General features: G+C 50.8%; 1 protein-coding gene across 3 annotated transcripts; it reads right to left on the bottom strand.

Annotated features, from left to right (window-relative positions):
- Positions 1–944: 944 nt before the first annotated feature.
- LOC142990810 (zinc finger protein AEBP2-like) lies at positions 945–14,558 on the bottom strand. Of its 3 annotated transcripts, none has more exons than XM_076140684.1 (9): positions 13,975–14,558; positions 13,380–13,590; positions 13,177–13,284; positions 12,902–13,088; positions 11,576–11,721; positions 7,081–7,148; positions 3,340–3,453; positions 2,350–2,379; positions 945–1,268 (listed from the first exon to the last, which is right to left on the bottom strand). In XM_076140684.1, the coding sequence occupies exons 1-9, from the start codon at positions 14,484–14,486 to the stop codon at positions 1,262–1,264; spliced, it is 1,383 nt and encodes a 460-aa protein (XP_075996799.1). In that variant the 5' UTR covers positions 14,487–14,558; the 3' UTR covers positions 945–1,261. The 3 variants fall into 3 exon arrangements, with proteins under 3 accessions (XP_075996799.1, XP_075996800.1, XP_075996801.1); XM_076140685.1 differs by having other exon boundaries at positions 11,576–11,700; XM_076140686.1 differs by lacking the exon at positions 2,350–2,379.
- Positions 14,559–14,883: the final 325 nt, after the last annotated feature.

The raw sequence follows: 14,883 nt of genomic DNA, 5'->3' as shown, positions 1-14,883 counted from the left end.
GGAGCTCAAACTGAGTCCACCTCAGGCTCTGTCCCTATCAATGTTCCTACAAGAACAACAAGCTCAGTCGCTCAAAAAACTAGGAACAACCTGAATGCGTCATTATATAAAACACAATACCCATGAATTCAGGATGCACATTTGTGTGTGTGCGTGTGTTCGTGTGTGTGCAGCAGACCTCTCACTGAACTCCATTTCTCTGCAGGCATGTTCGCTAACAGCTGAGGCCAGCAGGGGTCCCAGTCATTAGCTCCTCCCACAGCAGGCTCCCCAAGTCTCTCGGTTAATGGACGGCAAATATCCCGACCCCCCCAAGCAGCCATAAGGAACTCATATATTCATACGACTGTTTAAATATGTTGGAAGGGATTCACGTCATAACAAACTGCAGTCGTCCATTTCTGCCATTTTGCCTTTTTTTCTTCTTTCCTTTTATTACAAACACAGTATTCCTTCTCCAACAGTGACAACATACAGTGCAGTCGGAAACATGACAGTCTTAACGTTCAGTCTTTCTCAAGTGCTTAAGTCTACTGTGTCAACTAATGATGGATTAATAGTCATTATTTTCTGGTTTTTGGCGGGGGGAAGGGGTGAAATGTGGGCGTGGCACTGTGCCGGGTAGCTTTCAGATACATGAGTGAGTTAAACTTGCACAACCTTAACATCCGGGTCCTAGAGGACGCAGATGACACTACAGTACAGTAAGAGCTTTGTTTTCATGTAACATGGTTAATATTAATGTCCAGACTCCTTACAGGTGACACAGATCATCACAGTCAATACGTTTCTAGGCAAAAACTCTCACAGAAATCCAGACTCTATCATTACTTTATGGTAGAAAAATAAGTTACAAATCTGCATAAATATCTTACACAAAACATTTATAAAATATGCTGTATTTTCTGACAAGATTACACAAAAATGGACCTTTGTTTTGTTTGTTTTTAACACCGTTCGGTGGTACCAAAACTTTTTTTCTTTTTCTTAAAACAATCATTCCGGTTGAACAGAAACTTTCAAACATTTTTTTTTTAAAATGTGGCTACAATAGCTGCTTTAAATATACAAAATGGAAGAAGAGGAAGGAGAGAGAGAAACGCAGCCGTGACATGATTAGCTTCCTGTTTTCTTTTCTTTTTTTGACACTTCACTCCTCCGTTTCAGTGACGCAGATGAAACTGTGTTCCATCTCACACAGATTAAACTCCTATGAACCAGGATTTCCCCCCTTTAGCATCAAGACCGCAGACGGGGCTCCTTATTGGCTGATTACAAAGACAGAGACAGACAGGCAGAGAGAGAGAGAGAGACAGGCAGGCAGAGAGGCAGACAGACAGAGAGGGAGAGAGATTACAACATGAGGAACAGAGCTTCATCCATTATATTTATTTGAGTGCCTGGGCTGTGCTGAGCTACTACAGTGTCAATTAACGCAACAATGAAAAATGTCCAAACATGACCTCATCTGCACGCCAGACAAAGACGAGTGGAGGGCTGCGGCTTGGGAATGGTCCGTTTCTCAATTAACTGGCTTCACGGTACACTGGAACCATCAAACTGTGGTGATAAGTAATCAGCCGCGATGGCTTTTCACCACGGGAGAGCTGCGGCGACACTGCGCCAGTATTACCATTTAAATGGAGGCGTCGGCTCCGTCACTGGCAGGCGGAGCGCCAAGTGTTTCCACGAGAGCCCGCGGCACTCTAGACCAGGCCGAACCTAAAAATGGACTGGACTCGACTTATCTGCACGTGGATGCTGACCAAAGACGAGTGTGACATCTTTACTACAGGCAGCAGGCGTGTAGCTCAGCGCTGTACATCATGACATCATCTGCATACACTAAGACCTTACAGCCAGAGTGGAGATCTTCTAAGGCCCATAGGTGAATGAATCAATTAAACAAATGTAAGCGTGTCTGTTGTGTTACTTCACACAGTGTGTACAGTACACACACACCAGCTCCTCTTACATCCTGTCCAGTATCTACAGTAAACCTGTATTGTGTGTCGTGGTCGCGTCGGCATCAGGTAGCCGGCTCAGATTCCCGCCGCTCTCATTTTACTCGTTAAATTAAAATGCATATGAGGCCGACGTGCCGTCACCGACCACAGGACTGAGATACAATCAGACCAGCTAAGCCTCCTTCACGTCTTTACATACGTCTGCCTAAAACCATGACGGCGTTGGCGATTGTACGGTCGAGTCGGAGTAACCGGGTGTGTTTTGGATGGTCGTCGGGGGGACGGTTAGCTGCCCCCCCTTTCCGCCAATACTCCACAATCTCTGTGAGAAAGAGCTTGAACACACACATGCATGCATGCTGAGCCGGCTCGGGGGGCTTACCTCCGTTTCAGCCGCTTCTGAGGAAGAGCTCTGGGAAGAGAAAACAGGCCCAGGATGTTTACATGTTTCTGTGACTCCACCAGCGATCTGCTTTCCGTTAAAGTTTAAGTATGGTTGCAACAGTTAAGAGAGGCGAGAACATGGAGACACCTGAGGAAGACACGATAACCCTCGCCACAACGCCGTGTACACCGCCGTAGGCATCAAACACCAAGCTGGTTTGGGAATTTCGTGCATCGGGACAACCTTGACGTAAATTGGCCGAGTGCTGACGGTTCTATTCGCGTAGGAAACCAGAGTCCGGCCTCGGCCCGTCTTGTTACGGAGCCTTCAGGTCTGGTTAGCGTCAGCCCGGCCCGAGTGCTGAACAGCAGGATGACCACTCCATTTATTTTAGGCACATTGTTCCTCTTTCAAGAATCCTTCCTGGCCTTTTTGAGGTACGGCGTCAAACTAACCCTGTTTTCTTACAGCTCCACTTCCTGCTGAGGAGAGCGTCAGCAGGTCTGCGTGAGATCTCAGTAGCATCGCAGCTAAACGTGCAGCGGGACATGGCGCCCGTTTGCAGATCTAGCTCTCCTCTATTCATCACTGTGAGAGGCTGGAACAGGTAGAAGAGCCCGAGTAGAAGGTATGATGAAGTGTTTAAGGGAGCGGAGAGAAGTGGAACACACACACACACACACACACACACACACACACACACACACACACACACACACACACACACACACACACACACACACACACACACACACACACACACACACACACACACACACACACACACACACACACACACACACACACACACACACACACACACACACCTCCTGCTTGAACACTTTACTGGAGCAGTAATTCTTCTCACGTTTGATCCGGAGGTACTCACATTGTGTGTGTGGATACTGCAGTGGTGTGTGTGCTTTATGCGACTACACGAGGACAAAGAAGCCACAGCCTGCATCTCACACACTTACACACACTCACCTGTATATGTTGGGGTCCAGCATCATGGCTGTGTCCGGGGGAAGCTGGGATAAGTGAACCACTTTAGTCTTAAGCTGAGATCGCTCCGTTTCGTTCACCCACACGTCAGGCAGTCTGCAACACACACACACACACAGACAGTAGACATGAGGTCAGGGTGTGAGCACTGACAAAGGGGGGGGGGGGGGGTTAGCAGTGTGAGTGTAGAGATGTGTGAGACACCGCAGCATGTTAACACCTGGTACTGAACACAGAGTACATTTCTATAAGCAACAAAGCCCTTGGACCCCTGACACACACACACACACACACACACACTCTGACGAAGATAACATCTGTATCTGTGTTCCATGTTAGTAGCTCTGCATCTGAAGTGTGTACCTGTACGTGGTGTCTTTGGAGTGACAGACACACACACACACACAGGCGATGCAGCTCAGTCGGTCTGCACCTTACTGTACCTCCAGCTGCACGGCGCTGCTTTTCAGCCTGGAGTCGCGGTGCAGAGGAGCGAAACAAAGAGCTCAGCGAGCGAGCGAGCGAGCCAGTCGGCTGCACCTCCCCTCCTCCTCCTCCACACACCCCCTCGTCTCCACCCCCAGCATTCCCCCCGTCACAACGTGCGTCATCGCAGGAGCCCCCAGAGATGCACACACTCGCACACACTCGCACACACACACAGCAGGCAGCAGTTAGACATGCAGGCAGCCGCCCAGCCAAATCACTTACTCACATGCCTAGTCAGCCTATTCAGGGGGATGTGTGTGTGTGTGTGTGTGTGTGTGTGTGTGTGTGCGCACTCACAGGTAGCATTCTGCATGCAGCACATTCAGCAAACTGCACGCATTTAAGAGATGGAGGACAAAAGAAAAAGGAGAGATGGGCGGGGACGAGAGAAAGAGAGAGAGAGAGAGAGAGAGAGAGAGAGAGAGAGAGAGAGAGAGAGAGAGAGAGAGAGAGAGAGAGAGAGAGAGAGAGAGAGAGAGAGAGAGGGAGAGAGAGAGAGAGAACACACACAGGCTGTAGCATCTCCCTTTAATGGTGGGGTGAAAGGAGAGAACACGTGGTGAAGAAGAAGAGGAGGGAGTGGCGTTGATGAGAAGCAGCCTCCTTCAGTGCAGCAGTAGTTTGGTTTAGCCTTGAGTTAGAGCCTCTGAGCAACGCAACACCTCCATGACAGAGCAGCAGGCCCAGCCTCAAACATACAGTAAACACGCGTGTGTGTCTGTCTGTCTATGTGTGTGTCTGTCTGTCTGCCAGTGTGTTTGCACGCATTCCACTCTGGCGTCATCATAAACATGTGAGAGCTGCTGTGCTGATGAGTTATTACATTCTGAGTGATCGTACAAAAGAAGAAGAGACACACTGGGGGGTCAGCCTGTCTCTCTCACACACACACACACACACACACACACACACTTCTTGTTAATACTGCGTACACACACCGCTCTACCTACAGATTCCACTCTGTCTCTCCGAGCCAAATAAAGACAAATGGATTTATTTGATTTTCCAGAGGAGGCGTGTGTTTAATGGCCGCCCTCTTTACGAGGCAGAAATGTATATTGTGAGTGAGGCCTCGGCGAGGAAGGAAGGCGGCGGGGGGGCCAAGGTTCTTTGCCAGACTTGAGCCCGGCCTCCAGCCTTGAATCGGCGGCTGGCTCGGCGCCCTGAAGCTCCCAGAAGCAGATAAGTTCCTTCGCCGAGCGCCACATTGTATACGAGAGAGCTGAGGGAACAAAGACACGTGTCGCCTGGGAGAACACGAGCTAGCGGGCGGGCGCCACTTCATACAGACGAGGGGCGGCGATTACCAGATCGTTTGACTCCCGGGGGCGACGGCCACTCGAACTGTGACGAGAAGCTCACACACAGACGGTGACAAGTTTGTGTAAACCAGGAGGAGTGTTTACGTTACGACCAAGATGACATCGTGGGTGACACAGGGGGGAGGGGCCAAAGGGGGCGCCAAAGGGGGCCAAGGGTTCTGGGAACCGACGACCCGCAGAACAAAACTCTCATTTAGGGCGAATCTATAGAAACATGTCTCTGTGGGTCAGAGTGATGACGTCACTGTGATGACGTCACTGTGACGGTGGAGCTGGAGGGACTAAACATGGACGAAACGTAGGACTGTTCCACGTGTCGTACTCGTTGGTATTCAACAGCATGGCAGGGAATCGATTCAGCCGTCCGTCCAACATCTCTCTCTCTCTCTCACACACACACACACACACACAATGGTCCTTGTTAATCAGTCACTCTTTAATCCAAATGGAGTTAATGAGTGTCGGTCAGAGTGAACGCTTTGCTTCCAGCATCGATAAACACGACTTCCCAAGTTCACACACACACACACACACACACACACACACACACACACACACACACACACACACACACACACACACACACACACACACACACACACACACACACACACACACACACACACACGCACACACACACACACACACACACTCTTCCTAGTTTCTGTCAGTCAACATTTTCTGCGTATTGACGGCCAAACAAATAGCTCCCTCTTGTTTTCCTCTCTTCATCTCCCCATCATACATTGCGGCTCTTCTTCCTCATGTTCCTCTACCTCTCTCTCCCTCTCTCTCTCTCTCTCTCTCTCTCTCTCTCTCTCTCTCTCCCTCTCTCTCCACCGTCACGTCTCCGTCCCCGCCCCTCACATCCGTTCTGCTGCCGTCTAACCCGATCCGTCTCAATCTGTCCCGTCTTTCTGATTGGGATTGATCTCTCTGAAACTCGCCCCTCTCTCGCCTCTTCCCCTCATCCTTCCTTCAGGGGTGAAGATGAAGGGCAGCTGTGGGGATCCATCAGCGGGGGGAAAGAGGAGGGTGAGGACACAAAAGATGGGCGGCCGAAGCAGCGGCGGGCCGAGAGAGGGACGGCTCAGCTACTCTGTCGGTTCGAGGCCGTCGGCTATAATCGACTCTTATGATGAAGAGCCCTCTTTGCTCTCTTCCTCTCCCCGTTCCCTTACTCCTCTCCTCTTCCTCTCTCATTAGTCATCATCTTCTCTCCCTTTTCCCCACCTCGCCCACCTCCTCTCTCTCTCTCTCTCTCTCTCTCTCTCTCTCTCTCCCTCCCCTTCGTCTCCTTTGATTCTCTATCATTCTTGCTCTCTGATCATCTTCAGACACATAAACTCTCCCTCGGAGGTGCGAGAGTGCGAGGAGGAGCGGTAGGAGCTCTTCCTCCCTCGGTCAGAGTGTGTGAAGCCCCCTCGTCTCCTCGGGGACGGACTGGGGTCGTTAGCGGGGGAACCTGAAGCTCTGAGATGAGACGGAGCTGCAGAGTTCTTCTGCCACGTTCAGAGCAGGGGGCAGGGCTAAATGTCTGCCGCCATACAGAGGAGCGGTGAGAGGGTGTGCGTGTGTGTGTGTGTGTGTGTGTGTGTGTGTGTGTGTGTGTGTGTGTGTGTGTGTGTGTCTTTGTAATATCAAAGACAGACAACAGCCGACACGTTGCAGCGCAGCAGGTGAATGGAAAGACGATCGTAAAGCTTTCACAGACAGACGTGTTGATGTTGATGCTCCACACGTATGTGCTCGCACGCTCGCTCTCTCCGCTCGCTCCAAAAGGAAATGTTTGTGTAAGAGACGCGAGCTTTACGCTTTAAGCATTTGCAGGAGGACTGGAGCGTGTCTCACACCACGTTAACAGGCCGGGTTCAGTGTTTGGGTGCAGTGAGACAGGAAACCTTTCACTCACATGTCCTCAGGTGACCAGTGGAGGAGGACCTTCACCTTTCCAGAACCTTCTTTCCTCCTGGCCAGCACCTGGGAACACAAGAAGATGAAGAAGACCATCATTAGATTGTTTCTGGTGGAAACTCAAAAGCTTCAGGTCTCTGCGTCTCCACTGTGATGTGTTCACTGACAGGAGGATTGGAGGATGTTGCAACATTCTCTCTCTCTCTCTCTCCGTCTGCTGAGCCTCGGCTTCAAAGACCGGCCACCCTCTACCGGACCCCCCCCCACATCTCTACCCCGCGAATAAACCAGACTACGGTGCTTCAAACATCTCGCCGGGTGATTTAGCGGCTGATTATTACACTAATAAGCGATGTCAGGGCTCTTAATAATGCATAGGAGCGGATCAGAGAGAGAGAGAGAGAGAGAGAGAGAGAGAGAGAGAGAGTTCTATTTTCAGTCTGGATTTGTCTTCCTTCACCGGCGATGGAAGTGAGCATCCAGAGAGAAGCCACAGATCTACAGAAGTATCCTGATGTTTATCTCATCGCTGACATTCTCACGGGCGGCCATGATGCACGTGCAGCCAGATCACTGCATCGCTGTAAACAAGCCGCCGCTGTCTGTGGAGATAACGTCAGCACACACACAGGCACGCACACACACACGTTTCTACTGCAGCGACGTGGAAAGTCAAACGTCCGTCCTAACAAAGTCGTCAGCCCACAACTGAGACAACAAACAGGGCCGGCAGGGAAGTCGCCCACTCTGACACACGGCGGTGGGTTTGGAGTAAAAACGCGATCCTGGAATTTGCATAAATACTCCTCAGTGGGGAGAGGAGAGGCTTGAAATTTATTTTTATTTTTTTTAAAGGGGAAGAAATAAGCAGGCTGGTCAGAAATAGCCTCAGATACGAGCTCTTGCGTCAATCGGCTCGGTTCCTCTCCGGGACAGGATCTATTCTTAGGGCCGGTGAATGAGCTCACACGTGAAGAACGTCTCCTACGCACGCACAGATCGCAAACCTTTTCTCTCTTTTTTTTTTTAAAAGACCCCGAGGGGGAAGCGGCTGCAGCATTGATGGAAACTGGTTTGAGGACAGCAGGGGGGGGGGCGGGGGGAGGAAGAAGAAGAAGAAGAGGCTCCGCAGAGAGGAGATGAGGCAGAGACCTAGAATCTCTCTCTCCTCCTTCCTCTCTCTCTCTCTCTCTCTGCTCCACCGACACCTCCAGTCTAAACATCACAGAGCAGAGAGGTTCTGATTCGCCTTCTCCTTTGCATACACAGAACACACACACACACACACACACACACACACACACACACACACACAAAATCCCATTTCAAACTCAGCTTCAGTCAGAGTCCAGCTCTTCCCCCCTGAGTGTGACCTCTTTGTTCTCCGGGCCTGCGGCTCCACGTTAGGAAACAAAAGCACACTTAGGTGTTTAGCTGGACACACACACACACACAGGAGCGGCTGAGTGACGGACAGATTTATATTTATATTCTGTTAAGCTGGCAGTTACAAAGTCGTCTGTCAGGAGTTTTGAGGGACGTAAACCCGTGTAACTGCAGCTTGTTAGAGGAAACATTCAGGGCGATGAGATGTGAGTTGTGTTGCTGCTGCTGGCTCGACTTCTTCACGCTGCTACCTGTGACCTCTGACCTGTGCCTGCCGCAGCGACTCGGGGATGCAAACACGCGGCCGTTCAAACTCCTCCAGAGTGGAAAAAGGGGAACAACAGGAAACGACGAGGGGAGAAATTCCCTCTCGGGCTTTTCCAGGCGACACAGGTCGACTCGCTCTTTCTCATAATTCTCTCTGCTTCTGGTTATCTTGATCAGACTGTGAGAAACGCTGGGCCAGGATCCTTTCACAGGCGGGCTAACTATTGTTTCCTGAGGGGCTCTGAGCTGCTGTGTGAGGCCCCGCCTACATGTGTGTGTGTGTGTGTGTGTACCCTGATACCCCAGGGGACGGGCAGGGAGAGGAGGCCTGCTCTCCGCTCAGGCTCAGCTCAGCTCTGCTCAGACCAAGAGGACCAGCACAGCTTTATTGGCCTTTTAATTAACAAAGAGGCGTAGCAGTTTGGGCTCTGAGGCTTTAGGAGCAGGTTCATGTTTACCAGCCCCGACTGCAGCTTAAAGGAGACATGTCCATATATGTGTATGTGAAGGCAGAAGATGAAGAAGCTGAAGAGGAGAGAGTAGAGGAGAGTGAAGACTTTATACATCTGTGTGTCTCGTGGATCCAAACTAAGACAGTGAGAACCGTCGGGCCAAAGGCGAGGAGGAGGAGGAGGGGGGAGACCGGGTGGAGGGGGGAGAAGTTAAGACCGGGTGCCTGTCTGGTGTCAGGAGGGCGAGCTGTGGATGACGCAGATTGTCGCAATAACAAAAATATCCCAACTCAAACACGGCTGAGTTAGTGTGGCGTGTCGGGGCTGGAGCGGCCAGCCAAACAAACGCCGCCACCGGACCCCCGAAGCTCTGCTCAGGGGAGAGAGGGGCGGAGCGTGGGGGGGTCTGCTGGGACCTCAGTGCTTCAGTAGGGGTCGGGGTCCGTCCCATTCCCTGACCCCGACCTTCCCTTCACCCCCTCCCTTGTTCCGTCTCTCAGTGTTTGCTCTCCGTCTGTCCCTCTCTCTCTCTTCTTCACCCTGGCAGGCTTCCGCTCGTTCCCAGACGGCGTCCAAATGTGCGGTTACCTCTCTTAACCTCTTCCAGAGCTTTATCTGCAGTTTTCCCCCTCTAGTTTTTCATTGAAACTCCTTGGCTGATGGAGAGCAGCTAAGGTTTCAGAGCCGGAGTGAAGCAGCAGCGATGTAAACACTCTTCATTACACTTCAACTCACAATTACAGCAATTTGGTCCAAAACATCTCTCTCAATGTCTAAATTCTAAGAAACGCTTACATTCTTGCAAACGGAGAACGCATTGAAGTGATACTCGGTATTTTACAAGGCTTCCCGATTTGAAGGTCAATCGCAGGTTAGCCGGGTCACAGACGTGGTTGAAGCATTGTGGAGATAATCGGCTTTCACTCAGCAGCTCTGAATGGAGCCACAGACGCATTCTCCCCTGGAAAGTGTGTGTTTCAAACGTGAGGCAGCAGAGAGAATGATGCAGAGACACACACACACACACCAGGCGTTGAAAAAAGGGAGAAACGCGAGCCATAGAGACAAGGCGTTAACTTCATTGTAGAGGAACACGATTCTATCTGGGAATACAGAAGATGAGTTTAGCTTTGATCGTGACGTTAGGAAATTCTATCTTTGTTCTCTGGGAGTTCAGTCAAACGCCTGAAGACGAGGAGGGAACGTCACAGCTCCAGAGTGTGTGTGAGTGTGTGTGTGTGTGTGTGTGTGGGGGTTCAGGAAGCAGGTTGGCGTTGACGTTTTAATACACAGCCAATTGTATATAGTCAACTTTCTAAACTGAACAAATGGTAAATTGTGTTGTTGTGCCCCATAATTCAGCCCAATGCACTGATGAAGGATTGGTTGCTTGATTGAATACGATGGAATGTTGAGAAACAAGCAAACGCAGCGTGTGTGTGTGTATGTTTATGTATGAGCACATGTTAGAATTATGCAGCAGATGAACTTCTGTTTTCAAAGAGAGACAGTGACATCTCACACTCTGGTCTCCTTCATCAGGACACACTGCCCCCCTGTGGCTCACACAGGAATGGCAGACATTCAGAACATCATTAAAATAATCTGACAACCTCCCAACCTCGCCATTGTTGTTTTCCGGTTGCCTTCGCTTAATCTTACATTCATTTATGGACTGGGGTTTGAAGTCGTGACAGATTCTATATCTGTAGAGTAGAAAAGAGAGAAGAGAAGCTGTTTCCTGTGAGCGCCCGCTCGCCCTCAGCAGCAGCAGCAGCAGCAGACGCAGAAGCATCGAGGTGCAAATGCACTTTGGACTTCATTAATAATGCATTACACACACGGCTCGGGACGGACTCGGCACAATGCACAAAAACAAGCCAATTGTCTTTCCTGTGAAGCTCGATTCAGAGAAAAACAACATCAAGCCCCGGAGCGACGCGGCGAAGGGTTCACTGCGAGTGCACAACCAGCTCTGCAGTGAGGCTGGAGTTAGAAAAGAGTGAGTCCACTACGCCCCCTGCTGTCTCTAAGGAGGATCACAAAAACACATCAAACGAGCGAGGCGGTCCCTCCAACGTGAAGACACACACACCTCTACAGTGACAGCAGAGGACAATTAGAGCTCTTAAGTGCCTGAATATTTAAGTTTTGATACAGAAAAGTGAAATCAAAACAAATATCGACTTTCTAAAGCTTACAGAACGTTTACCTTTACCGTTTATAACAGATAGCATTATCTTATTGGCCGATTTGCTGGAAAAAAGCTGAATCTAAAAAGAATCCAGCTTGTTGTTGCTGTTGTTAATGTTTCTTTCCTGCTCCGGCTGAAATCAAAGCCTCAGTCCCAGGAGGAGAGGCTGATGTGAGAGGTGCAGACAGACTCACCGTGCTGTGAAACACCACGCTGTGGCCGTTGCCCACGCTCTCGATGTGGGTGGCCAAGTTGAGACATATGGCCCTGTGGCGGATAGCGTCCATGGTCTGGGCGTCAAAGAAGTCATGCGGCCTCGCTGGAGGGAGAGAACGGCATGCTGGGATGAGAGCAGAGTCCAAGACAACAACAGATTTACACTCAGGACCCAGAAGTCACAATCTTCTCATTCAGTCACGATTCTCTTCTCACATTTCAAAGCAGTTTGTGGATTAGGAATGTACAAGGCTCGACTGAGAGCGGAACTAATGCAGCTCTGATGGGCCGGATGCTGTTTGGATTCTAAATTGTAGGATCTGTATTCTACGCAAAGTAAACGTGTGTGTGTCTGAATTTATACAAAGAAGCCACAGACATTACACTTGCAAATATGAATTCAAAAACAGGTAAAACAGCTTTAACAGATCTGATTTAAATACTAAAGGTGTGTTGTTTGTGTGTGTACAGTATGTGTGTGTGTGTTGGGTCACAATCTGCTTATTTTCCATCTTGATGTCAAGGTTTGTTTGTTTGTCTACTAAATACGGAAAAAACTCTTTCTCTCTTGGGAACAATGAAGCCAAGATAATCTAAATTTAATCCAGCCTCATGTTGTTGTTTTAAACTGGGCCAATGTTCTCCAAAACTACAAACACGCAGAGATAAAGTACAAATACAACATGGACACAAATATAAATCACAACAATCTGGAGGCATGAGACTCAAACTAAGAAATACTGGAGAGAAAACACAATCTGTACTTCTGCCTTTGACAAATAAACAAAACAGGAAACTGATCCCATTACTGCGGCTAAAATACTGAATTAAATCTATTTTACACATTCTATAGAAATACAGCCTGTCTCTTTATGTGAGCTGATTGAACAGGTGTGTGAGGCTTTTCTTCAAATTCCAGCTATTTCACAAAATGACAAACATTCCGTCAATAGCCAGATGGAAAAGCTCTCACACTTGCTTTATGTGCTCTGTGTGTGTGTGTGTGTGTGTGTGTGTGTGTGTGTGTGTGTGTGTGTGTGTGTGTGTGTGTGTGCTCCGTGTGTGTGTTCCAACTCTAGCTCCTCCGACAGAGAGCGGTGGGCAGGTCAAACACTGAAAACATCTGTTCCGCTGCGACACACATGGCTCTACCTCTTTAATTCCGTTCCGCCTGTGTTCCTTTAGCAGCAGAGTGTGTGTGTGTGTGTGTGTGTGTGTGTGTGTGTGTGTGTGTGTGTGTGTGTGAGATCAGGCACGCAGCCCGGTGAGGGGGCGGTTAGTGTGGGTGTATGTTAGGTACGTACGTAGGGAGCACCTGCGTTTGTTCTTGAGCTTCTTCCTCTTGTTGAGCCCGGCCTTGGAGGGCGACTCCTCCTTCAGCTTGGCCTGGCTGGACATCTTGGAGGAGCTCTGCTGGCTGAAGTGGCTGGGGACGTGGCGAGCCAGCCCGCCCTGCGACGCAAAGCTGGCGGTGCAGCCGCCGACCACACACTGCAGCAAGAACACACACACACCACGTCACCACTGATTCATTCAGGCGTTACGAGGTGCGAACCCCATCCCAGTTCCTGTTCCTTACCTTGAATGGTTTGTCCCCACTGTGGGTCAGCATGTGTCTCTGCAGCCAACTCTGACTGGTGGACGGTGTGTTGTACACCTTACAGCCCTTCCATAGACACACAAACACCTGAGGGACACACACACACACAGCATGAGAGAGGATAAGCAGGCACAGGGGAGCTTCCTGTCTGATCCACAGGTGAGGCAGGCGTCCGTACTGACCCCTCCTTTCTGCCCGTCCACATGCAGACCCCTGATGTGCTCGGCCAGGTCGGGGCTGGACTTGAAGCACTCTGGGCAGCGGTCCCAGCAGCAGGGGTACGCCACCGTCTTCACCCCAGAGGTGCCGGCGCTGCTCTGTCCGTTCATCATGGCGGGGGTAGAGCGGCCGCTGGACACGGTGCTCTCCATGTCCATCAGGGTGCTGCTGATACTGAGAGAGAGAGGAAGAGAGAGAGAGACGTCTATGGTTACAACAGGAAATCAAGGCTGTGCACAAGCGTGGAGAACAGGTGCAGTGGCCCCACACACACGTCTCAGTGATTCTCCACGCATACCACTTTCATCACTCCGGCCAAATCAAATACATCATCTTCATCCTCTTCTTAAGTGAATCTGACACGCAGATCACCGCCGTGCTCTTCGGTATCTCAGCTATTTCAACACCCGAGCCTGAGACACAAACCAGCCCGGTTCACAGCGCGTCTGAGCGGACTGACACACACCAACACGGGACTTCACTGACCACCATCACCGCCTACTAGCTACCCTGGGCGGATGAGAGTAACCTGTAGCCATCACATCCTCCTCTACCGACCTGTCCTCAGAGTCCATCCGGCTCAGCGGTTCGCCGTCCGAAGATGACATCTCCACACTCGGCCGCCTCTTGTCGCCGAGCTCCTCGCCTCCTCCTCCTCCTCCTCCGCCGCCGCTGGCTTTCTCCCCGTCCTCGCAGACGCTTTTGCTCTTTTCGCACTCCTCCATTCCCGCACAATGACTCTCCTCTCTTTGTTCTTCCTTGGTTCTGTCACCGGCGGGCTCGGCGCCTTCCTCCCCCGGGCTTTGCCGCGCCTCTGGCTCTCGCTGCGGCTCGGCGGTAGCTGTCGCCTGCAGGCTGTCCGTCACGGCACCGTCAGTCCCCGCCTGGGTCGCGGCCTTCTCCGCCTCTGCAGCGGGCTTCTCCTCGCCAGCCTCCGCCTCTTCCATTTTCACTTCTACGCCGCCGTCTGGTTCCTCTGTTTTCGGCTCCGCGGGGCTCACCTCCTCCTTCCCTTCGAGCGGCGCGTCTTCCGCAACGTCCAGTGTTTCCTCTTTGGCGGTAGCAGCCATTTCTGCAGCGGGCCTACCGTGGGACACTTTCGGTCTCGAAATTCAGCCGTGGCACCGCTAGGAACCTCACTGCAGAGGGGGGCGGGGCCTGTCGCTGTCAGAGTCTTGATTGGTCGCGAGCCACAGGAGGCGGGCCCACTCTGACGTTGCTATTTAAACTTTGCACGTGTTTCCGAGTTCACGTAGCTTGATTTTAGGAGGGAAATCTCTTAGGTCAAAGGTCAAAAAAGGACCTGCGCGTGTTTGATTCTCTGTCGCAGTGAAGGAAAGGAGAGGAAGAAGAAACTGCATTTGTGTTCTTCCTAAGTGGCCTCAACATTGCAGGAAATAATCAGAGGCAAAGAGCAAAATCACCTCTATATTATACATTTATGTCCCTAAGGAGTCAAATAAGCTT

Source organism: Genypterus blacodes, unplaced genomic scaffold (genome assembly GCF_046128005.1).
Source record: "Genypterus blacodes isolate CSIRO-AG114 ecotype Tasmania unplaced genomic scaffold, CSIRO-AGI_Gbla_v1 ptg000015l_1, whole genome shotgun sequence".
In the NCBI taxonomy this organism is placed as follows: domain Eukaryota; kingdom Metazoa; phylum Chordata; class Actinopteri; order Ophidiiformes; family Ophidiidae; genus Genypterus; species Genypterus blacodes.
The sequence above is the reverse complement of the archived record's forward strand: the minus strand, read 5'-3'. Positions and strand labels throughout refer to the sequence as shown.